Source organism: Leucoraja erinacea, chromosome 14 (assembly GCF_028641065.1).
Source record: "Leucoraja erinacea ecotype New England chromosome 14, Leri_hhj_1, whole genome shotgun sequence".
Classification (NCBI taxonomy): Eukaryota; Metazoa; Chordata; class Chondrichthyes; order Rajiformes; family Rajidae; genus Leucoraja; species Leucoraja erinaceus.
The window spans coordinates 13,008,658-13,035,146 of NC_073390.1; the positions used below are offsets into that span (position 1 = coordinate 13,008,658).

At 42.9% G+C, this 26,489-nt stretch overlaps 1 protein-coding gene across 7 annotated transcripts in view; it reads left to right on the plus strand.

The window, feature by feature from the left end:
• The window catches only part of rhbdd1 (rhomboid domain containing 1), a 61,733-nt gene that overhangs the window by 16,083 nt on the left and 19,161 nt on the right, over positions 1–26,489 (plus strand). For 4 of the 7 annotated variants that reach the window (XM_055645620.1, XM_055645623.1, XM_055645622.1 and 1 more), the window contains 5 exons: positions 11,094–11,617; positions 16,709–16,841; positions 18,404–18,492; positions 19,739–19,792; positions 20,425–20,550. In XM_055645620.1, coding sequence (XP_055501595.1) covers positions 11,185–11,617; positions 16,709–16,841; positions 18,404–18,492; positions 19,739–19,792; positions 20,425–20,550 — 835 coding nt within the window. In that variant the 5' untranslated portion in view covers positions 11,094–11,184. Of the gene's footprint in view, positions 1–6,303; positions 6,419–7,667; positions 7,738–11,093; positions 11,618–16,708; positions 16,842–18,403; positions 18,493–19,738; positions 19,793–20,424; positions 20,555–26,489 lie in introns of those variants that run through there. The other 3 variants (XM_055645624.1, XM_055645625.1, XM_055645626.1) reach the window with 3 other exon arrangements.

The following is a 26,489-nucleotide window of genomic DNA, read 5'->3' on the forward strand; positions in this document are numbered from 1 at the left end:
GGGAGTTATGTGCTGAGCCACCAGGAGATCAGGTAGGTTAAGACGGACTGAGCGGAGGTGTTCAGCCAAACGATCACCGAGCCTGCGCTTGGTCTCGCCGATGTAGAGAAGTTGGACACCTGGAACAGCGGATACTGTCGATGAAGTTGGAGGAGGTGCAAGTGAACCTCTGCCTCACCTGGGTCTTTGGGTCTTTAGTTGGAGTCGAGAGGGGAGGTAAAGGGACAGGTGTTGCATCTCCTGTGGTTGCACCCCCGATCTCCTGTGCGCCAAGTCCAAGCCTGCCCAACCTCTCCCTATTGCTCAGACCCTTGTCAGTCCTGATCACATCCTTGTACATCTTTTCTACAGTTTACCAGTTTAATGGCACATTTTCCTATAGCAGGCTAACCAAAAACTGATCACAGTTTGCCAGTTGCAGCCTCACTAACATCTTGTACAACTGTAACATAACATACCAAATCTATACTTGAGTCCTTGATTGATGAAGGCCAATGCTTTCTTCACCATCCTATCTACCTGCAAGTCTACATTCAGGAAACTATGTACCTGTACTTCTGGATCCCTCTGCTCTGCAACACTCCCCAGGGCCCAACCTATCACTGTGAAAATCCTGCCCTGGTTTGATTGCCTAAAATGCAACAACTCATAATTATCTGAATTAAATGCCATTTGCCATTCCTCAGCCCATTTACCCATCTGATCACGACACCACTAGAATTTTTGATAACCATCTTCACTGACTCTGATACCACCAATTGTCATCTGCAAAACTTACTAATCATGCTATATTCATACTTATCCAATTCGTCAAAATAGATGTCAAACAGCAATCGGCCCCAGCACCATTCGCTGAGGCACACTACTCATCGAAACATAGAAACATGGAAAATAGATGCAGGAGGAGGCTATTCGGCCCTTCAAGCCAGCACCGTCATTCATTGTGATCAAGGCTGATCGTCCCCTAGTCCCCCCTTGACTGTAATACTCGTGACAGTTCTCCACTCCTAAAAACATCCATCTACCCCACACTCTCCTTTCTATTATAAAGCAGATTCGACATTCAGTTAGCTAGTTCTCCTTGGATCCCATGCAATGTAACCCTCCAGAGCAGCCTACCATGCAGAACCTCATCAAAGGCCTCGCTGAAGTCCATACAGACTACATCTACAGCACAGGCCTCGAAAATCATCTTCATATTTCTTCCATAAGCAAAATCAGATTTGTGAAACGTGATCTCCCATGCACAACGCCATATTGACCATCCCTAATCAATACCTGTCTTTACAAATGTATGTATATCTTATCCTCTTGAATCCTCTCCGGTAACTTTCCGATTACGGATGTTAGGCTTACTACCGAATAGTTTTTCTTTGCAGCCCTTCTTAAATAGAGACACAACATTAGTCAGCCTCCACATTCTAGCACCTCACCTGTGTCTAATGAACATTCATATCTCAGCTTGGACTCTTGCAATGTAGCCCCTAGCTTTCCACAGTGTCCTTGGATATAACTGATCTGGTCCCAGGAGATTTATCTATATTTGCGTGTCTTAAGATGCCTAGCATCTCTTTGGCTGTAATACAGATTGTCCGTAAGACACCTTCATTGACTTGCCCAATTTCCTTAACTTTCATGTTTTTATTTTGGAAATGCGGCAGTGAACCGAGCTCCCACACGCAGGAGATGCCTGCAGCTTCAAGCAGCCAGCAAATCCATATCTCCAATCTCCCAAAGACTCATTCATATGCAGGGTCTGTACATAAGTTGGGCATTTGCCAGTTGGGGGGGAGGGGGAGTGACATGTATAAATAATTACTCGTTTACTTCTACATTTATTCAATTCATATTTAAATTACGCCCTTAGTTGTGCAGCAAAAATGCCAGTTTTTTTCTCATTGTTCTGCGCATTTGCACTAACGGCTAATGCAATTATTTGGAAGAGAAACTTCTTGAGCAACATAATGTTCAGGACGTAATATCAACCATTGCAAGGAAATGATATATCATTAGCCACTTGTAGTACAGTATAAAATAACACCTGGCATCAATATTCAACACTTACACGCATTAGGCCATTCAGCCCATCAAACTTGGTGCAGTGAAAGTGCTGCAGCCTCACAGTGCCAGAGTCCAAGGTTCGATCCTGACAACGGGTGCTGTCTGTGTGGAGTTTGCACGCTCTCCCTGTGATTGCACTGGCTTTCTCTGAGAGCTCCGGTTTCCTCCAACATTCCAAAGGCGGGCAGGTTTGTAGGTTAATTGGCTTCTGTAAATTGCCCCTTATGTGTGGGATGCGAAAGAGGGATAACATAGAACTAGTAGGAAAGTTACAACATTTTGAGATTTTATAAATCAAGCTTGTAATTTATTCCATCAGATAAAGCATAAAAAGAACTTTAATTTGATACCTAATTCACTTTGATATCTTCAGTATTTAAAAAGCTATGGGCACTTTCATACTCGGAAATTAGCATCTTCTTCTCTATTGCTTTTCCATTGACTTAACACAAAAGTTGTGATCGAGGACAGTCAAAAGCCCATAACTTTCTTAAAAATTAAGAGAACAATGAAATTTTCAGTTATTATAGATTGAATCATTCTGAAACGAATATAAAACATCTTACGTGGATGTCCTGAAATTAAAGCATATAATTAGTTAGTTACCTAATTGTAACTATTACAAAATTGACCGTTGTGACAGAAATAGTAATAAACACCCAGACTGCCTTGAAAATTAAAAAATGTGATATTCTCAAGATCAGAACTTTAATATTATTGTATTATATGCTGTAAGTCCGTAACAGACAGGTAAAGAAATTACAATTTCTAGCCAAAGACCAAGTCTTTATGGAGAAGATCAGTTGCTAGCTGGTACATTGGCATATCATAATCAGTAGCATCATTATACTCCTCAGATTGTAACCAATAAGCAACTCTGTACACTTTTTTTTCCCTCAACTTTTCAATGTTGGCATTGTAAACTACAAGTTTTTTTCTCTTCAAACCACACATGACATGCTTTCTGCCCACTACTTTCCCATTAAGAATGTCCTGTAGATCATCACATTTGGAGTATTCCTAATTCGGATAATCTCTGCGAATGCTGTCTAAATTTATATGCCAAATGGAAGGAATTTAATGTTTAATTCCCATAAATTAATCCAGAAACATCCACTCTCAAGATAATCAAAATCATTATTTTTGCGCAATACATCTGACTAAAATTGTACTGTGGATATTTAGTATAAAAATATTGATCATGGATAGACAATAACACAAAATGTAGATGATTTAGATGTTCTTATGTCATGATTGTGCAAAAAAAAAGACATTTGATTATCTTGAGAGTGGATGTTTCTGGAATGTTATCGATTGGAATGTTGCCGTTGCCATAAATTTTAAGCCCATATCGGCAGGCAAGACATGGCCGATTCGTAACATGCCTAAATAACATTTTTAATCATAAGATTAAAATGAAGCCACACCAAAAAGCAAGATAATATGTTAAATAAATGATATACTTGTTTTGTCCTGATATTGCGATCTGTGATGTTGAAGGCGTGTTTAGTCGCTTTTAAGTTTAATCCAGCAACGCAATCGTCCAGCAAATTATTTTTTTTTAATCCGCGAATGGTGCCCAAACAATTTTTCTTCATCAGCTAACAGCCCGAGGAAATCCCTCTCCGACAACCAATACAAACCTGCATTTTAATCCCGCCCCCCCCCCCCAAAGCCTCCGGAATCGCATGCACAGGCGGCGGCAGATCTGTAGCACCGCTGATGGTAGGTTTTGTAACAACGCTAGAACTAGTGTCCGGGGATCCCTGATCGGCATTGACTTGGTGGACCAAAGGACCTGTTTCCACACTGTATCTTGAAACAAAAACTAAAACCAGTCCACTCTGATAGTTATTTTTAAAGGAAAGATGTGCTTCTGTCTTGTGTACAAAGGGTAATGATGATAGAGTGGGTCAGAGTACTGAATGCTCCACATCTGCTGTGGATTCACCATTTCCCCGGGCATTTTAGTTTTCCATTAAGTGGCTAAATCTGTTCCTTAAAGAAAAATTGATGGCATCAAAGGCATAAGCCATTCCTCATTGAAATCTTTCAGAGCTATAGTATTCCTGTTTTCTGATTTATTTTTCTTCCACATTTTGCACAGTGTAGATAATCAATACAGATGTTCTAACATGAAAAATGTCTTGAACTTATGTTGAAGAACCAGAATTAAAATTGAAAGCATGTAGAAAACAAGAGACCGTTTTTTATCAATGAGCTGAATGAGCATACATGCCTGTAATGAACAAATTTATATACTGTTAATTCTGCGGAACATATTTGTTCTTAATTTTGTTCCACACATAATTTGTTCCAATCACTGATGTTGGATATTAGCTACAGATGAGATGCCATTCCTTTCTTCCCACCTGTCATGAATTGAACTTCCTGGGGTTATTTAATCTATCATCTCCCTATTTAATCAGATGATTTGGGCAGAATTATCTGAATGGTAAAACATATTACTTTATTGATACATCATGCTCAGTGGTAATCAGGCACATTTCTAGTTTTTAGTTTGGATAGTTCTATTTCTTTGCATTGTATATTGGAAAAAAATATCTGGAAGCCCCAGGAATCTTTCCATCATATGATCATAGAAAATTTGAGTCACAAGGAGATTTCTTGGCCTTGCTGTTTGATAAAGAGCAATTTGGCCTAATCTCACATTTTAGCACTTGATCCACGATACTGTACAGTTCTTCAAATGCACATTCAGATAGTTTTAATGTGGTGAGGATCTTGTCCCCTTTATTTATCTCAGGAAGTGAGAACCAGGTTCACAACACTCAGTGAGTTTTTTTCCTTTTTACCCCTCTATTTTTCTAATTACTTAAAACAGTACCTTTTGGTGTGTCATGCTGCTACGGGAAATGCTCCTTCCTATTTTCTATATGTAGGCCCCTCATAATAATAATAATAATAATAATAAATACTTTATTAAGGGGGAATTCAGATGTCCTTGCAGCACACTAATAAAAATACAACATAGCATTCAAGAAGTTTAACATTAAAACATAAAAACAGCCCCCCACAGTGGTTCCCACTGTGGGGGAAGGCACAAAGTCCAGTCCCCATCCTCTTGTCCACCCAGAGTTGGGCCTATTGAGGCCTCCACAGTCGCCGTTACGGGGCCCGATGTTCCAGGCCGTTCTCGCCGGATGATGGTACTCCGGCGTCGGGAGAACCCTCAGTGGCTTGGGGTGCCAGGAACGGCCGCCTTCTTACCGGAGACCGCGGCATCACAAGCCAACAGACCGCGCTGGACGGAGCTTCACACACTGGCGATCTCGGCGAGAGATCCCAGGCTCCGGGATGTAAAGTTCAGCACCGCAGCTGGCCGCTCCACAATGTTTTTATCATGTTAAAAACGTAAAGTCTCCTTTCACTTCTATTTCAAAGAAAATTATCCCAGCTAATCCAATCTTTCTTCTTAATCGTGACAGCATCTTTATGAATCACTAGACCAAGGGGGACCCGTTGGGTCCCGTCCCCTCAACGCGGTTGCGAGGGTGGTGGCTGCGGCATCACACACACACACTAACCACCCCCACACACACGGGGGGGGTGAGAGGGGGAGGGAAGGGGGGGGGGGAAGGGAGAGAGGCGAGTGGGAGGAGGGGGGAAGTGGGGGCAGAGAGAGAGGGGGGAGGGGGGGGGGTAGGGGGAGAGAGTGGATGGGGGAGGGGTTGGAATGGGATAGGGTGGAGAGAGAGGAGGGGGGTAGAGGGAGGGTAGGGGGGAGAGAGAGTAGAGGGAGGAAGAGAGAGTAGAGGGGGGGAGAGGAGGAGGGGAGCCAGGCGAGCGAGCGTGCTGCGAAAAGCAGAGAGAGTCCAGGGAGAGGAGAGAGAGAGAGCTCTAGTACAGGGCCCGACTCTAGTACAAAGCTCTCGGGAGTTGTCGGGAAAGCCGAGCCGAGGCGCGAGCACGTTGCGTGTGGCTCTTTGCGACGTCATCACTCGGGTGCTCCTCGGCATCACTCGGGTTCTCTCAGGAAAACCGAGCCGAGGCGCGAGCATACTTTGATTTCAGCGGCTTCAATCAGAGCCCAGAGGGTAGGGCTGCTGGGCGGCTGGGCTGTGGGTGGGGCGGTGCGAGTCGTCTGTGAGTCGGGAGGCGACAAAATGACTGAGTCGGGGGGGGAGGGTTAACGTAACTCATCATCGGCTTCAATCAAGAGCCCGGAGCTGAGCGCTGCGGAAGGCCGGCCGGTCGACTGTGAGCGAGAGGAGCCATTGCGACATGATCAGCTCGTTAGATTTTAAAAAGATCTCAGATTTGAGATGAATTTGAAGAAATAACTCAAGAGAAAATTAATCCAATTTTCAGATGATGCGATTTTTGACATCTTGAGGTAAATCTCTACTGGAATATGTAAAAATGTCACCGTTAGGTCGTCGTGTTTTCGAGGAGATGTGAATCAACGAAAAAGAGAATCAAACACACAAGCAAATTAACAAGCAAACAAACAAATACATAAAACATCCAAGATCAGAGTTTTATATTAATATAGATTTCCTTTGCAATTACGTTGTTGCCTATAATTTGGTGTTCAGAACTGCAGTGTTCAAGCACGCGTTCAGCATAATTCTCTATTCTTCTATTCTATATTAATAGGGAAAAATAATCGCACATGTCTTTTTACCCACCATGTTTATTTTCCCTTTAAGTAGCTGCAGACACTAAACTCCAAGGTTCTTCTGTTCCTCCACAATGTTTAAAATCCTTCTCTTTATTGTGTACTTTCTTACCTAATTGCATTGAACTGAATGCAATACCACATACTTATTTAGATTAAATTTAATTTACTCAATCTATACAATGTAGCCAGACACAGTTCCAACGCCACTTTAAATTCACCGATGACACCTCAATTGTTGGGCGAATTACAGTTAATGATGAGTCAGAGTATCGGAGAGAGATCGAACATCTGATTGACTGGTGCCAGAACAACAACGTTGCTCTCAATGTCAGTAAGACAAAAAGCAAATGTTGGCTTTAGAAGTGGAAGGCTGAGGATCCATGACAGGTCAGTAGTGGAGAGAGTCAACTATGTCAACTTCCTAGGTGTGGATATCCCTTTGAAGATCTTTTCTGGACCCAGCACACTGATGCAATCATTTAAAAAAGCTTATCAATGCATCTAACTCTGTAGAGGATTGAGGAGATTTCGTATGTTGACAAATACCATCTTGAACTTTAACACAGGTGTACAATAGAAAGCTTATTGACTGGTTGTGTCACAGCCTCAAATGCTCAGGAACACCATCAAAGTCTTTGAATCTGTGGAATTCATTGCTACAGACGGCTGTACAGGGCTTGACCATGGGTATTTTCAAAGTGGAGATTGATCGGTATTTGATTAGTTAGGGTGTCAAATTTTTCAGAGAGAAGGCAGAAGAATGGGGTTGAGAGGGAAAGATGGATCAGCCACGATTGAATATCAGAGTAGATTTAATGGGCTGAATGGCCTAAATCGGCTCCTATGTCTTATGAACTGACGAACAATGGAATCTAGTGGAAGTGGTGCTTCAAAAATGCAGCCAGCATCATCTATGAACCACTCCACACTGACCATGCTCTCATTTCACTCCTGCCATCAGGAAGAAGGTACAGGAGTCTGAAATCAGTAACCTCCAGGATCAAGAACAGCTTCTTGCCAATAACCATCAGGCTAGTGAACTCTACAATCTATTATACTAAAACTCTTCTCTTGTTTGTGTGTGTGTGTGTGTGTGTGTGTGTGTGTGTGTGTGTGTGTGTGTGTGTGTGTGTGTGTGTGTGTGTGTGTGTGTGTGTGTGTTGTGTGTGTGTGTGTGTGTGTGTGTGTGTGTGTGTGTGTGTGTGTGTGTGTGTGTGTGTGTGTGTGTGTGTGTGTGTGTGTGTGTGTGTGTGTGTGTGTGTGTTAGTGTTAGTGTTATCTGGGCACAATCTGGTTAATTCCTATTTTCTTCCAAACACTAGGCCCCAGCCTTCCCATTTTCACACATTCTATTCACGTTATTACCGTCGAGGTTGTTAAAAACAGCCTGAAAACTCGCCCTCCTCCCTCTCTCCCGCCCTACCCCTCCCTCTCTGCCTCCCTCCCCTGCCTCTCTACCGCCCTCCCCCTCCTTCTCTAACCCGCCCCTCCCTCTCTACCCCTCCCCCTCCCTCTATACGCTCCCTTTCTAACCCCCTGCACCTACCTCTCTGACCCCCTCCCTCTCTGCCCCCCCTCTCCCTCTCTGCCCCCCTCTCCCTCTCTACCCCCCCCCCCCCCTCTCTACCTCCCTTCCCTCTAGGAAGTGGTGAGTATTGGGACCTGTGGGTGAGTGGTGGAATATTGAGTTCGGGGACCAGCCCTCCCCTGTGATGCCGCCCCCCCGCCCCCAGCGTTGGTGGATAGGACCCAACGGGTCTCACTTGGTCTAGTACCACTTACATTTCGAACTACAAACTGTCATGATTGCACTAGGGACTTCAGACTTTTGCTTTGTTTTGAACTAATATTATTTTTTTATGATTGGCTTTGTTTACTATATTCTCTAGTGAGTACTGTGATTACAGATCTGTTTTGCTGCTGCATGTATGAATTTTACTGTTTCGTTTAGTACATATGACAGTTAAACTATCTGTTGACTCTTGATTTTTTGCCAGCAGAGCATGTTAGCTCTCTGTTCCTGAAGTCTGAACCTTTCGATCTAACTCATTTTTTCTGTGCACCAGCAGGGCAATTAAATCATTGCCGGACTTAAAATCAATTAGAGGTAGAATTGTTTGTTAAGTCTAGTTTGCAGATGTCATTTCTCTGTTAAAACCTCTATTACAATATGTATAGATCTCAACTGGTCTTGCTTGTGTTCTCACTCTCTAACTGCTCTCAGTTCATAACTTTAATATTTTTTGTTCCTTTTCACTCTCCAAATGTCCCTGTTAACCATTTAAATGACCATGGCAACCTTGGCCCCACGTTATCAGCGATGCTCCCTTTCTCCTGTCCATTCCTCTCCCACCCTCTCTCCAACAATGTCAACTTGCTCTCTGCCTTTTCAAGTTCTGATGAAGGGTCTTCAACCTGAAATGCTAACCTTCTTTCACTTTCCACAGATGCTGTCTGATCTATTGAATGCTTGCACTTTTTTTCTGTTTTTTATTCAAGATTTCCTGTAACTGCAGGCTTTTATGTTCATTCAACTTGACTTTGATGTACAATAAAATGGATGGTTATTAAGCATTGTGGATATTTTAGAGGAAAGAAATAAAAAGATTGAGCCAAGTAGATTATAGTACTAAATGGCAGTACAGGTGCACAACCTTTTATCCGAAAGCCTTGGGACCAGACACTTTTCGTAATTCAGAATTTTTCGGCTTTCGGAATGGAAGATTTTTAGCGTAGATTTTAACGGCTGGCTCAGTGGTAGAGTGCTCGGCTCATATCCGCAAGGTCGCGAGTTTGCGCCTCGATCCCGGCAGTTACTTGATCGCGAGTTTGAGTCTTCAATGTAGTTTTTTCTTGCAGAATAGGAGAGAATAGGGAGGGTTAGGCTAGGATCATTCTCTGCGAGATAATCTTAGTGCGGGAGACAAGTGTAGGAGAGGTGTAATGACTGTGTGGGCAGAACTTTGGAAGTGATTGCCCACCATTCTCAAAAGCCGCTGTGTCTCCCTGTCCCTCCAACTCCAGAGGAATCCGCTCCCCGATGGGCCGCTACAGCGACGTGGCAGTTCGCCCACAGCCCGAGCTGCGCCCCCTCATCCGCAACCCGGGTTCCTCTGGAGTTGGAGCGGGGCTGGGCTAGAGTTGTTGCTGGCTGTGAGTCTCTGGGATCTCCGTGCTTGCAGTGGGCCTGGGGGTCGGTGTCCCGATGAGGGGGCGCAGCTCGGGCTGTGGGCGAACTGCCACTTGTCGCTGTAGCGGCCCATCGGGGAGCGGCTTCTGGTGGTCCTGACGTCTCTCAGCTCCTGTCCAGGGGGATGGCCGGAGAAGTCAGGACCAACAGGAACCCGCTCCCCGATGCGCCGCTACAGCGACAAGTGGCAGTTCGCCCACAGCCCGAGCTGCGCCCCCTCATCCGCAACCCGGGTTCCTCTGGAGTTGGAGCGGGGCTGGGCTAGAGTTGCTGCTGGCTGTGAGTCTCTGGGATCTCCGTGCTTGCAGTCGGTGTCCCGTTGGTCCTGACGTCTCCGGTCACCCCCCCTGGACTGGAGCTGAGACTGGGAACTGTACCGCCCTTGCCCCCTCCCTCTGCAACTGCAAACAACTCCACAGTTCCCAGTCTCAGCTCCTGTACAGGGGGGTGGCCGGAGACGTCACAGCCCGAGCCATCAGCTTCTGTCCCTACGGGGACAGCGGAGAGCGTGTTCCTCTGGAATTGGAACGGGGCTGGGCTGCTGCTGGCTGTGGGTCTCTGGGATCTCCGTGCTTGCAGTGGGCCTGGGGGCCGGTGTCCCGTTGGTCCTGACGTCTCCGGTGATTGGCACTAGCTCCGACGTGAAGACAGTGCAAAACCCCCGCGCCGGTGCAATGGGCGGGGAGCTGGAGAGGGGAGGGAAGGGGTCACACACATGGCCTGGAAGCAGAGGGGTGTAGGTGGGGTGAAACTTAAGGGAGCGACAATTTGCTGCTGCCTGCCCGCTGAGTTAAAAAGTTCTCATGCAAGACTCACGATACACTGTGTATCGTGAGTCTACCGTGGGAACGTTTTAACTCAGCGGGCAGGCAGCAGCAGATTGTCAATTATTAACCCTCCCGCGCAATATACCCTCACCTTCTCTTTTATGAATGGGGATTTAGTTCCCCTTTCTTCGAGGACCGACCGGAGGTTCCGCTGTCACCTCTGTGGGCCGCCCTCGGTGAACGTTTTCAAGGACCTTTCTTCAAGGACTGAAAAAATGTCCGCTATTCGGAGGTTTTCGTTATTTGGAACTTCGGATAAAAGGTTGTGCACCTGTATTGAGTAGAGCAAGATTTTATTTTTGCCAATGTATTGCTAAAATTTCTCCATCAAAATTTCTGTTAATGTGTGCTGTATAACTTGTCATTTCAGGTAAATTTGATCAATCTGCAGCTGATTACAGTCTTAACTAATCCAAAGAACTCTAACCACTGCTCAAACTGTTTATCGACCAAAGGGAATCATGTATTCCAGGCGACGAGGGGGAAACCTGGGACTCTTTCTACTCCTGAGCCAGCTATTCCATGTGGGATTTGAAAATATCCCACCGGTCACACTGATGACGATGGCACTGAATATCTTTCTATATTTATCACCGATTCAGCCATTAATGAATGTTTGCATCAACGTGCAAGAAACGTGGAACAGAAATGACTGGAAACGTCTTTTCTTTTCACCATTTCACCATGCTGACGACTGGCACCTATATTTCAACATGGTGTCAATGCTATACAAAGGAATTCGACTGGAGCAAAGGATTGGCAGCAACTGGTTTGCCTTCATGCTGTCGGTGTTCTCAGTGATGACTGGAATTATCTACTTACTGCTGGAAACAATCCTAGCAGAACTGATGGAGGACCAGTCCTATAAAATGCAATGTGCAGTTGGTTTCTCAGGTAAGTAGGTTCACTGGTTGAATCTTGCGTTCATCACCGTGATATGTTACTGCAAGAAATCTTTGCCCTTTTCATATTTAAGAAAACTACTCCAACTCAGCTCTCACCCTAAACCTATGTATATTCAAGATATTTTATTGCTTGGTGTGCTAACCTATTAAACCTCGTTCATTGCACATATCTGGTGAGACGAACATTTTTTATAGGTAGAGAAACTAGAAGTCGCAAACCAAACTGATCTTCAAGGCTGATTTTTAAAGAATCTGCAATGCACTGCATTGTCAATGGCAAACCTACAAAGTTGGGAGGTACTCAAAGTGGGTTGCATGGTGGCGCAGCGGTAGAGTTGCTGCCTGCCAGAGACCTGGGTTTGATCCTTCCTATGGTTACTGTCCTTACAGAGTTTGTACTTTTTCCCTGTGACCGCATGGGTTTTCTCTGGGTGCTCCGATTTTCTCCCATACTCCAAAGACCTACAGGTTTGTAGGTTAATTGGCTTGGTATAATTGTAACTTGTTCCTAGTGTGTGTAGAGTAGTGTCAGTGAGCGGCGATCGTAGGTCGGCGCGGACTCGGTGGGTTGAAGGGCCTGTTTCTATGCTGTATCAATAAGATAAACTAAACTAAAATATTAGATCCAACGTGATCAGTACATGTCATTAAACTACCCCCAAATATGTGGCTGTATTCATGATATAGATTTATAAAGCTAAAGTAGTGGCCTTGCTTTATATGTTAAGTTACCAGACTAGAATCCAGAGATCTGGAGTATTGATCTAGAGACCATTGAATTTCAAGAAGATGGGTGGATATTTATATTCACATAATTAAATAAATCCGGAATAAAAAGCTTTTGACGATAATAGTGTCACCAGATTGCCGTACAAAAAGTTGACCTGGTTCAATAATCCTCCAGGGAAGAACATTTGCTGTGCTTATTTTGTTCTGGCTTATACGTGTCCCCAGATGTAGCCATGTGTGGACTCTCAACTGCGTCTTAAAATAACTGCCGAACAACTCCAATTATTTTTTCATGTGTGTGAAGTAAATTAGCAATACAAATGAAAGGGAAGTGGAAATCAAACGCAAAACGTTTTAGCAATGTGATAGAAACTAGAACTTTGGTTGCCCCGGCTTTCCTTGGCCCGCTCTAGTTTTTCTGCATGTCCCTGCCACAGTTTTGCACTGGAAAGCAATCTCTCAGTGCTTATGGTGGCAGGCAGCATTAGACTGTCTCCGTATAGTCACCTGCTGCAGCCATGAATGGCTTTGACAGCTTGTTAGGCACTGACCTCATTTCACCAGCTGCCATGAAGCCTTAGAATGTTTGTCATAATGTGTTTGACGTTCACAAACAATCAATAGCACGCGGGACACATTTAAAACCATATATGTTTAACAGTTGACACATTAAAGACAGTGAAAATAGGGTAACCTTTTTCCTAGCGCCTAATGTCTTTCATTCATTTTATTAGGGACAGCTGTGAATAAGCCAGGCTTAACCAGTCCCTTGCAGAAAGTCACTGGTGCATCCCGGGACCAAGCACAGCTGTTGGTTTACAGGATAACAACAGTTCCACCAGCTTTAGTCCACAAGAACAATGTAAATTAGGACTTCCATGGGAATGAAAAAAGACACTAAATACTTGAGTAACACAGCTGGTCAGGCAGCATCTCTGAAGATATGGATAAGCGCGTTTTGGACTGGGACCCTTCTTTGACTGCAGCGTGACGAAGGGTCCTGAACTGAAACATCACCTATCCATGTTCTCCAGTGATGCTACCTAACCCGCTGAATTACTCCAGCATTCTGTGTCTTTTTTTTTTGTAAACCAGTTCTGTGTGTCCTCTATGGGAAAGCACAGGCAAATCTAGTTTGAGTACTGTTGTCGGGGAAGAAGCTCTCTTAGACCTGCAAAGGCAATTGAATAGATTTGTGGAGAAATAGTTCAAGTTCAAGTGAGTTTATGTCATGTGTCCCTGATAGGACAATGAAATTCTTGGTTTGCTTTCAGCACAATGAACATAAGTAGGCATTTACTACAAAACAGATCAGTGTGTCCATATACCATTATATAATACAGAATGGAAATGGGTCCTTTGGCCTATATCAACCACCCATTTATGCTAATCTTACTTAAATCCATTAAAAAAAATATTCCAACATTTCTCTTCAACTCTCCCCCCCCCCCCTCCCACGCCATTCACCTACACTCTAGAGGCAATTTAAAGTGCCCAATTAACCTACTAATGTGTATGCCTTTGGGATGTGGGGGGGAAACCAGAGTACTGTTGTCAAGTTACAGAGAGAATGTGCAAACTCCAAGCCATAGACACCCAAAGTCAGAATTGAACCTGTGTTTTTGTCGCTGTGGGTTAGTGGTTCTATGAGCTGTGCCACTGCACTACTCAAATACAAAGAGACAGAACGTGCAACTGATATAATTTCTGAGAGTAAATGATTTTATAACTATGTTAAAGGGTAAGGGAAATGTGACTTGGTAAAAGATAAGTACAGTTCTTCACATAGAGATGTCATATTGGAGTGTTTTGCATTTATCTTGGAAGATCTCATTGAACCAGGACACAAGGTAACTAAATCAAATCGAGAAATGTATTGGATTTGATTTAAGTAAATAAATGACAGAGGAAGGGAAATGGCTAATTTCCAGGATGGTGGTTTTCATGCCAGGATACTAAAAAAAGACAAATGCATTCCAAATGCTTCTTTACTGTTTCCTAGGATCCCAACTTTGGTGATGTGACACTGGATTGGAAAATTGTTGACATATTTATATAGGAAAATTGGAACTGGAAAGTCAACTAATTACTAACCTCTGCTCTGAATTCAGTTCTGGGGAAGTTATTGGATTATCTGTCATTAAGATGAGTGTCACTATACTCGAACAAATTATAGTTTATCGGGATGAGCACTATTTGTAAAGATTAAGTCACGCTTGATTAATATGCTAGAATTTTGTGATGAGAATGTTAATGTTATCTTTATTGGACAAGAGTAGGCCTCTGGTGGGGCTCCAAGGTCCCTCAGGGCAAAATAATTGATATCATGGTTGCCTTCTTATCTTAATGTGGATTTTGAAAAGGGGTTGAAGCACCGTCCTAAAGTTCCTAGATTAAAAAAAAAAATATATTTTTTCTTGTATATTAACTCCATTAAATTGATGTGTAAGAGTAGTGCAATTTTGAGCACTTGTACTTACAAAATCAATACACTTTGGTTTCTCCAATTCAGTTGGCCGTCAAAGACTCTACGTGGAGGAGGTTAACTGATAGTAGGTGAAATCAGAAAATCAGTCATCCTTCTGCTACCCTCTTCTGGCAAGATGCAGGCCTGGTCTATTTTTCTGGATATAAACTTTAGACTTTAGACAAACGGGCTTTTCGGCCCACCGGGTCTGCACCAACCAGCAATCACTCCATGCACTATATTTGTGTGTATATGTGTGAGTTTTTACATCTTTGCAAAAACATTACGCGATAACAATAACATTTTACATATTCTAATTAACCTCTAGGCAGAGATTACCTTCACTGAACATTTTATGCTGTATTTCTCGACATTACTGATTAGAGTTTAAAATTTATTTTTTTTTAAATCAAAAGACTGAATTTTAAACGACCAGCTTCAACTGATGACGTCACAATGGCTCGGCTAGCGGTGATCAGCTTCACTGAAGATTTAATCCTATATTTCACAAGTTATTCGCGATTAGAGTTTTAAAAATGCCAACTTTAACAAGATTTTTACTGTTAAAATCCTTCCTGCCAGCTTCCAACACACTGATACAATGTTGCGACACAGGAACACTCTGAACCATTCACCTCACAGGAGGGGGAGGGCGAATTGCTATTGCAACATGCAGGGCAAGTACAATTGTTCCGGAAGTGGCGGCGCTGGTGAACGGCTGCGGCTCGCCTGCAGTCCGTTTGTTTTTACTTTTTTGTGTTGTTTTTTTCGTTTTGTCTAGCTAAGTTTTTGTTTTTTTAGGTTGTGTGTTTATGTGTGGGGGGGGGGGGGGGGGGGGGGGGGGGGTTGAAACAGGGCTCGCTGTCTCTCCCTTCGGGGGAATGCGACTTTTTTGTCGTATCCCCCTTCTCTGCCTCCGTCTGCGCTGAGGCCTAATGGCGGAGCTGGCGACCTCGAGGCTCCGGAGGCAGCCTGTCAGGACTCGCCCTGGGCTCGCTCCCGTGAGGGCAGTCCGGCTCGGGGCTGTGACGCTCCCGTGTGGGCGGCCTGGCGAAGGGTTGAGACGCTCCCGTGTGGGCGGCCCAGCCCGAGGGAAACGGCGCTCCCGTGAGGGCGGCCCAGACCAAGGGAAACGGCGCTCCCGTCGGGGCGGCCCAGCTCGAGGGAAACGGCGCTCACGTGAGAGTGACCCGGCTCGGGGCTGGAACGGTGCTCCGGCGGCTGAGGCGGCGGCCTGAGTCCTGGGTTCGGCCACGGGCCAGTGGACGACGTCATCAACAGCTGCGTCCGCTGGACTGGAGGGCGGCAGCTTCGACCACCCCCGGGCCGCGGTGTTTGAACCGGCCCGTTCGCGGAGCTCGGTGAGCCACAGGACTGATTTACCATCGCCCGGTGGGGTATCGCCTCAGCGCAGAGGGAGAAGAGGAGGGAAGAGTCTGCAGCCCTAAGATTTTTGCCTCCATCACAGTGAGGAGGTGCTTGATGGACTCACTGTGGTGGATGTTAATTTGTGTTTACTGTCTGTTCTGTTGTCTATTATTGTACGTATGACTGCAGGCACGAAATTTCATTCAGACTGAAAGGTCTGAATGACAATAAAGGAAATTCAATTGGAAATTTTTTTTGAAGCCCACTGCTGAGGGAGGTAGGGAAGTGCTGGAATCTTACGTTCGGGAAAGGCTTGAGTTGGAGGACCATGCCTCCCGTGGGGGCTACGGGTAGGGAATGGGTGCGTTGGGGAAACAGACCCCCATCTTGGTCCAGTATGACATAAATTTCTATGTTGTTTAAAATGGCCAGTATGCTTGTGGGGTATCTGTAGAAGACAAATTGTGTATTGACTTGGAAGGATGCTTGAATGTCTTTTTCAAATGTTTATTTCAGGCGTTTTGTTTGCTCTGAAAGTTGTGAACAGCTATTACAACCCAGGTGGACTCACCTATGTGATGGGCATCCCAGTGTGGGAGCAGTATGCATGTTGGGCTGAGTTGGTTGCGATTCATCTGATTGCCCCAGGGTAAGTGCACAATCTTTGGTACCATTAATTATATGTATTAACACCAATTCCAAGAAGGATCATTGCAATCCCCAGAAAACGGGATTGAATTTTATTTATTGAAGTATATGGGGAAATATTTTCACAGTGTAGTCCCAATTATTTTGTTGTCAGAATGCATTAAATGGGGTTTGCATTTAATACTGGATTAGGAAAATAGATATAACCGGGTATATAGTAGCAGAACATTGAGGAAAACAATAGAAGAGAATTTTGTGGAACAGAGGAACTGAGTTTATCTGAATACATAAAAAAAACGTAGTTGACTGTTGAAATGAAATGTGCTACATAATGGAATTTTAATTTCTGCTGTTGTTGGATTCCAGTGAGGGAGACGCCTTTAAATGCCAGAGTTGGTCAGTTGGGGAAAGTATAAAAGTGAGCGTTTTTCTTTTTTTTTTTGTTCCTCCACAATATATTTTGCCAGGATATCAGATCATTGTTTAGCCCTGTGGGTGTGTGGTTATTTCTGTACCCGGTGAGCAAATATGCTTGCAAGAAGGGGGCGAGCATGTTAAATTGAAGAGCCATATCCTGAGAGGTGAAAGCTCAAAAATGCTCTCCATTTCAAGTTTTCTAGAATAAACTTCTGATATCTGCAATGCCCTTTGATAATATTTGGTGCGGAGACTACATATATTTTATGCAGATCGATTGGAAAGGATGCAACAGGGCCATTCACACGCCCAAACCTTGCATGATTATTTATTGAAGCGGTAGGATTTTGGGAACATATATGGAGTTTATCCTGTGAACTAACAAGCGTATGGAGCTTGGACGAAATGCAGCAAAAATCACATTGAAAGGCTACAGTACAAGGGTTTGAAACAAGGTAATTTCTTCACTGGTTTTAGACAAGACTGGGTGTAATGCAGTCAGAATTGGTCGACGGTATTTTGTTCAAATTTTATATATGCAAGGCCAAACATAAGTGCTAACTATTAGTCGACGATGAAGCTGCATACAAAACATGGTGTTCCGAATTTAAAGGAAAAGTATTTGCCGAAACCTTCAATTATGTTCGGTATATTCTCTACATTTTTATCTGATCACCACTGAAATCAAATTATTCAGCTTAAAAGATAGCAAAATTGTGGCTGTAAAAATCTGCAAAGATATACTGTATGTTTGATTGACGATACAGTATTTCAGTGTTGCATCATTTGATATTAATAATATGACCTATTATAATGAAATAGATCTACATTTCAATAAGCTTTCTTTTTGTTTGCACAATGCATACAACTATACAGCTTGGAGTGGGTGTTACAGTTCAGCATTTGTAGCTACAGATCATTTAAAGACTCTAGTGGAAGAGAAAGGATCTGTTTTTTACTTTCTCATTAATTTTTAAATTGCAATTTGAATAGATCCATAGACTTCCTAAGAATGGGCTCAACTTTCTTTAAAAAAAAAGGAAGCAAAGAAACTTAATTAAAATTGCTAGAGTAACAGTTTTGCATACAGTTTTCAATCAGTGTCATTCTAAGGCTTTTGGTAAGAACTTGCTTTTCTTTTCCTAGGTCATCTTTTGTTGGCCATCTTTCCGGTATCATTGTTGGGCTAATATACATCAACGGACCCTTGAAGCAATTGATGCAAATTTGTGCTGGTAGGCTACAATTCTCCACCCTTGATCAAAGTACAATTCACTGTTTGTTTCAAAACCTTTCATTAGTCACCAGAATGCATTTTCTACTTTTCAAATTATCATGCAGCACAGAACATAATTATCTCAAGTATATATTACAGCAATCCATGATCGCTAAAGACTGCACAGGAAGTCAGTACAAAAACAAAGTCATTTGCTTCAATTTTATAAATGCTGTAAAATAGTTTATGGGACTGTGTTTCTTAATATAATCCTGCACCACTCCAAGCAATTGTGAAATATTGTCCATTGGACAACCTATTGATATTTTTTAAAAAGACATATAGTGCCGTAATTCAGTGGTTCAGGCAGCATTTCTGGAGAACATGGTTAGGCAACGTTTTGGGGCGAGACCGTGAATAAACCAGCATCTGCCGTTCCGTGTATCAACCTTTTGATGGAGCCTGTCGAAATGGTGGTGCTAATCCCTCTTAGCACTTCCTTTTTAAGGCAGCTGTTAATCCATTTATTTTTATAGTATGAATTGAGCTTTACTCACATAATAAAGAATATAATTAAGGAAGATCCTCTGTCATAACCTAAGTGAATAGAAATGTTCCCGGTGCTAAATCTCACTGATTATTTAATGGAGGAAAGAAAAATATTTTTTTCATCCATTAAGCAAGACCATGTAGGAGTCAATTAAAGTAAATAGTGCTTTGACAGGAACACTTGGCATAATGGCACTGCAGGTAGTACAGCTATCGTACTGCTCCTGTTACTCAGATTCAGCCCTGAAAGTGTGTGCAGTGTGCATAATCTCCATTTGACTGCCTGTGTTTTCCCTGGATGCTTTTCTTATATCAGTGCAATGTGCTGGTTGTTTAATTGGCCACTGTAAAACACCCATGACGTTGGTGCGTGGCAAGAGAATTGGGGGAGGTTGATGGGCAGGTGAAAGGAAATATGTTCCAGAGAAGAAAGTGGAGGAATGGAAGTGATGGGCCTACTCTGAGGGCTAGCATAGACATGATGGGCCAATGGCTTCTCATGTCATAAAGGGAACATAAAACACTGGTAGATTAGCTAACCTTTGCCTGATTATGTTCAAAATAGATATGATATGTTATTCTTGCATTACTTACGTATTTTTGAACAATTTATAATGAATGCATTTTCCAGAATGAACTTATCTCAAATGGTGTTAGCACAAATGTTTTACAACCACAGTCCTCCCTAATAGATTTTTACTGTTTTTATTTGACAGATATAGTTTCATTAAGTAGCTTTCCAAGGCAACAAACAAGATTCAATAACCAAGGTTTGTTTATATTTACTGTCCTAAGATAATTTCACATTTGATTTTCTAATTGGGATTGGGAAAAGGGGAAATATTCCCAAGAATTGTTGTGTGATCATCTTGGAGAAGACATGTTAAGGCCAGCTGTTGCTGCCTTGCTGAAATCGCTGTATAATATATCAACCCTTCTGTTACCTCTTCAGATTGAACTTGGACTATGCTTGCCTTCTTTCCTGTAGATAAGCTATTGTATTTTCTTTCCAGATTTCTCTCATTTTGCTCCTTTCCCTTTCTCTCCTCTCGCCCCTCTACCTTTCTCCCCTCTCACCCCTCTCACCCCTCACCAATGTCAACAATAGTAACAACTTAATTAAAGCCTGCGACTCAGTCAAGTCGCAGCAGCAAATTTCCCTATATCTCAATGTCCTTGGAGGATGTGGGAACTTCTGTAGTTCTAGATCTTGGAGCTCCCTCCTCAGTAGGATTGCAGGACTGTAGTCATTCAAGAAGGTGGTTCACATCAATCACTTCAACACTGACTAGGGATTAAACAGGATCTTTGGGTTTACTCATTGCACTTTGAATTAAAACGTACATAATTTTCCCTGCATCAATGTGTTGTTTTGATAATAAACTGTCTTTGCAAACCTTAGGTTCTTCTGGGTACCGTGCTTCTAGAAATGATGCCGCATCCAACACAGAGAGGCATGATTATTCAGGAGGAATGACCGAAGAGGAACAATTGGAGGAAGCAATTCGGGCAAGCTTAGATGATGACAGTAGGTCGTACACCCCAATAGTTGCTTCTATTTTTTAGGTTGTTCAACTTGGTTTCCATATCACATAGCCTATTACAAAATAATTTGTTTATGTAATATGAATGTGATGATATGTTAATACTTTAACAAAGCACCAGTCATGTAATACAAATTGGTGAATATTTTTTGGATTGTTACTTCGTCTCTCCCAATTATAGAATTTTTTTTTTTTCAGGCCCAATTACAATATTTTTCCATTATATTTGTAATTGATTGTGGGATTGACATTGTGCTTTTGTATTTTCTCTTAAAATCCACATTTAATCTGCAGATAGCATAATGGGTGGCCCATCCCCAATGTGAAGCACCTGGAGCATGGTGCAATGCTTAAATTACCTTGCATGTAAACTGGAGGCATGGCTTAATAATAGAGTTGTCTTTGGTGTGGAATTTAAATTCAATTAATGGTATGCATTTTTGAATAATAATTGTAACATTAATTAATGGTGGCCATAAAGCTACTGGATTGTAGTAAAAATCCATATCATTCGTTAATGGCCGTCAAGGAGAAAATCTACTGTCCTTAACCAGTCTGGCCCATTATGTGACTTCAGACCTAAAGGTGAGGTTATCCATTTTGGTTGCAAAAACAAGAATGCGATTATTATCTAAATTGAGTCAAGTTGGGGAAAGGGGGGAGTACAATGGAATCTGGGGATCCTTGTTCATCAGTCAATGAAAGTAAGCATGCAGATTCTGCAGACAGTGAAGAAAGCAAAATGCATATTGGCCTTGATTACAAGAGGAGTTGAGTGTAGGAGCAAAGAGGTCCTTCTGTAGTTGTACAAGGCCCTAGTGAGACCATACCTGGAGTATTGTGTGCATTTTTGGTCTCCCAATTTGAGGAAGGACGTTCTTGCTATTGAGGGAGTGCAGCGTAGGTTCACCAAGTTAATTCCTGGATGGTAGGACTGTCATATGTTGATAGAATGGAGCGGCTGGGCCTGTGTACTCTGGAATTTAGAAGGATGTGAGGGTATCTTATTGAAACATATAAGATTATTAATGGTTTGGACACGCTTGAGGCAGGAAACATGTTCCCGATGTTGGGGGAGTGCAGAACCAGGGGCCACAGTTTAAGAATAAGGAGTAAGCCATTTAGAACGGATATGAGGAAAAACTTTTTCACACAGTGAGTTGCGAGTCTTTAGAATTCTCTGCCTCAGAGGGAGGTGGAGGCCGGTTCTCTGGATGCTTTCAAGAGAGAGCTAGACAGAGCTCTTAAATATAGTGGAGTCAAGGGATATGGGGAGAAAATAGGAACGGGGTACTGGTTGTGGATCAGCCATGATCAGCCATGATCACATTGAATGGCGGTGCTGGCTTGAGGGACCGAATGGCCTACTCCTGCACCTATTGTTTATTGCTTAAAGCTGAGACTCATAAATACCACCTGAAATTGATTAACAAGTCATTCTCTTGTTTAGCACTGATTTTAAAACACTAGCTTTGACAATATAATCACACTAAGATTCTAAACAACGATATAATCATACAACTGCAACTATTCAGCTGCTTCTGCGTTGAATTAAGGCAAGATAGCTTGGTTAGTTTAGGTCTGTGAGGTTTTGGAGACTGTTCACATTTGTTTAAATATTTTAGTGAATGGACGAAGGGAGGTTTTAAAAAATACATCTTGGTGTTGCAGAACATAGATTTTTGTGGCGTATAGCAATGTTTCTCTACGAACCACAGAAAAAAATGTTTTTTGTACATCTTTTCCTGAAATGTTTTGAATTTTGATTATCGAAGCGATGGGCATTTGCTCTGTAAGTGGTGTATTTGTTTCACGCCCATTAAATCTCTCAACACTGAACAAATCCAACCTGATCACCACATGTTAAAATCACAGCCCTGGATATTGCCAGTTGTTTTCTAGCATGCAGTTTTTCTACCAAAGCTATCCTATCCCCTTTGTGAAGATTTAGTTATTTCAATATTGTGTCTCTGAGAATGCACCTGAGTAACAACTGGGATAATGCTCTAAACTCAGTTGTTTTCATCTTTATTACCTTGTATTGATTTAATCGGTATGATATGGTACTTTATTTGTCACATGTACTGAGGTACAGTGAAATTTCATTTTTGTATACAGTTCAGTACAAGTATCACTATACGCAGGCACTTAGATATATCTTAGATAAGCATTTCAGATACAGTATAAGTGTATAGCAGTAGTACACTGAGATAGTATACAGAGTCATCAGTTTGGCGCCATTTTCAAGTCCCAGTTGTTGTAAGTGCAGAGTTCTTGTCCTGACCAAGAAGGCCCGTTGTCATGGCAGCCTTGCAGGGTCGGCCTGGCCAAGCGTAGCCGTGGTATTTTCTTGCCACTGCTCCATCGCTGTAGGCCGTGTGCAGTCCACGTTCTTGGCCTCTGGGAGGCCCACTCCACCGTCGATGTAATACACTTCCTCCCACAGCTGGTCTGCTTACTGGCCCTCCGTCCGACTCCTTCCACTCCAGGTGAGCAAGCCTGATCTTCTGGGCGGGGATCCTTCATCCGCGGTGGGTAAGTCAGGTCTACCGGGTAGATCCTCCATCTGTGGCAGGCGAGTCCCCGGTCTCTGGCAGACGGGCCAGGCAAGTCCCCCTTCCTCGGTCCGCAGTGGGCGAACTCTACCTTCCGGGCGGGACCTCGATCTTCTGTCCAGGTCTGCTGGTGGGGCTGGCCGGGACATTATACTGAAGGGTGTTCTTCATATTATTGTATTGTTAATTATAACTGATGTACAGTGTTAATTTTGCATGTTCAAGGTATTACAACTCGGGCCCCAATATTTCTGAATAGTTCAAATAAGTTTATAGTCTTTCTTGAAGTTTGCTGACGCTGAGCATTGTTCCAATAGCATGAATAATCATGAGGTCAAATTCACTTGGTTGTTTTGGACATACAGTTTCTTAAATGGACCGCGTGTAAATCAGCCGAAAATTCATTAAGGTTTCTTATTGTCTCCAGGAATATAAAAACAAAACAAATCAAAGGCTGATTGACCTATGCCCTTGTTAGGAACACTCATCTATTCCAGTATTGCTTGAATATTGGTGATTCTTCTTCAGCCACATAGATCAAATTCACTCTTTTAAAACACCTCAGGTTATGGCTCTTAAACAATCACGTATTTATGTCACCTTTACCATTGCAGTCCTGTGCCATTTCAGCAGGCACTTAAATTAACTCCATTGGTGTGGAACGTGTTTAATTTAGAGATACAGCATGGAAACAGACCCTTCATCCCACCGATTTCCCGCCGACCATCGATCACCCATACACTAGTTCTATGTTATCCGACTTTCACATCCTACTCCCTTGGGCCAATTAAACTACAGACCTGTGCATCTTTGGAATATGAGAGGAAACCGGATCACCTGAAACCTATATGGTCACAGGGAGAATAGGCAAACTTACACTGACAGCACTAAAGTCAGGTTCAAACCTGGGTCTCTGGTGCTGTGAGGCAGCAGACCTACTGCTGTGACACTGTGCCTCCCTTGTTGATTATTGCAGATAGTTTTAAAACTGCTTTCTTCCCTAAAGAATCATTCAACCCAGTTGGATCAGTTTGCTGATCCATTAATCAATATCTTTTTAATTGAAATTAAGTTAACATTTCGCACTTTTAAATGGAGATATTGAGCACCTATTCCAGATGATTGCTAATAGTTCAGTTATCGGGAGCCCTGGATGAAATTTACAGGAGAGATGCCGGAAGACTGGAGGGTGGCAAATGTTCTGCCTCTTTTCAAGAAGGGCAGCAGGGAAAATGTTGGGAATTATAAGCCGGTGAGCTTGACATCTGTAGTTGAAAGTTAGTAGAGAGTATTCAGAGGTACAGGTTATACAGCCATTTGGATGGGCAAGGGCAAGGACTGATTAGGGATAGTCAGCATGGTTTTGTACGTGGGAGATCGTGTCTCTCAAATCTGATTGATTTTTTTGAAGATGTGACCAAAAAGGTCGATGAGGGGTAGAGCTGTAGATGTTGTGTACATGGATTTCAGTAAGGCATTCGACAAGTTTCTGCATTGGGGTGGAGGTGTGTGGTGGTGTGGGGAAGGGAATGGGGTTTAAAATTGTGGGATCCGTGTGTTCTGGCGGGGAGGGGGTGTGTGTGGGGGGGAGGGAATTTACCGGCCAGGGCACCACCAGCGTGTAGCTTGCCCGACTCCACTCATTAGCTTCCCCGACTCCACACAGCGGCTCCCCCCCGACCCCACACAGCTGTTTCTCCCGACTACATACAGTGGCTTCCCCTGACTCCACACGGCTTGTGGACTCAGCCCCGCCTCCAGGACTTTATTCTCCTCGCCCTGAAGGGGCGTTACCTTCATGGTGACTGACAGGCGAGAAGACCAAACTGCTGCTCACAAATTTTAAAACCTTCATAACGTTTGTAATATTCCACCGATCGGAACAAAACTTGGTGCGCTTGGAGCAGAGGAGAACAATGAGAACAGTGAGTGAGGTGGTAAATAAATCCTAGTGATATAGGGTACCGTTTTGCACAAATTATTTTTTTTTAAAAAGCAAAGCAGAAGTTGTCAAGATGACCACTATTTTAGTAATAATATAGATGGACCAAGCGCAGGCAGGTGGAACTAATGTAGCTGGGACATGTTGGCAAGTTGAAGGGCCTGTTTCCACACTGTATCACTCTGACTCTAGGACTCCATGACTAATTACAGGCATTTGTACGTTTGTTCCATTTAATTTTTAAAGTGAATTCCATCATGACTCCAGGATGGAATTGTGGGGTTTTAATTGTGGGTCCCGTGGTTCTGCAAATTTCCACGTGTAGTTGCAGGTACTTTGAAATGGACCATCGGCTCCTCCATATATTGTCAGGTGACGCAGAACCTATGACAATAATATTTAATTCAATCTTTAGACTGCTGAGTTTCCAGAAATAATGGAAAAGACTAGCTTGTACACAAAAAGGCTCTGTAGTCTTAAAGATCTATTGCCGTGGCTGTGGTACCTATAAATATTTTTCTTGCACCTGTCGCTCATTCAACACTTGAATTCCTGACTCCTTCATGTGTTAACTGTTCTCTATTCTGTCTGACATTCAGTGTTCTTCACTTAGCCTTGTTTATACTGTGAAAATAAACTTATTTTTACCTGGCCAGTAACTACAGTTTTCACAACAAACACACGTTATCTAAACTGCACAAGCCAATCCACAACCCAGGCTTGTTGTATGATTATTGTAACATCAGTTATTCGTGCAATAATGTACCCACGTCTATAACAATGCATTTTTATCCCTACTGGTATAATCAATTTGTGACAATTCTGGTCATAAAATAATTTGAACATAGATGTTGATGGGAGTTGGAGAGATCCCAATTCCATTGTAGTTTTAAATAACACAGGATAATGGCAGGTCTTGCAGAAGCTGGGATAATGCAGATCTTTGTTGATCGGATTTTTTCTCGTCCATCTTAATTTATACCAGCCACACCCCCTTCACTTTCTGAAATGAGAGGTCATGCTGCACTTTAGAACGGATGAGTTTGTAAAGTGCAAAATAGTTCTTGGTGCCCTGTAATATATGTGGCTCCACCATCTGATCTCTAACTATGTTGAACTACGGCTGTTTTACATATTTGCAAACTAGTCTTGACAATTTGTCTCGGATACAAAGTACTTGGGTCATAACATCAAAAGAAAGCTAATTTGGCAAATGGTTTGAGTGGTCAGTGCAGAATCTTTTGAAAAATATTGGCAAGAGTAATGCTTACACTGTGAGTCCTGTGTAAATTGTCCAGAATTTAGGGAGAATAGAGTTTTGAGTTGTGAATCACTGTAAATCTTTGCATAATTTGAATTCCCCCCCCCCCCCCCCCCCCAATTTAGCAGTTTGCAATCACTCTCCATAAGTTTCAAGAAATTACTG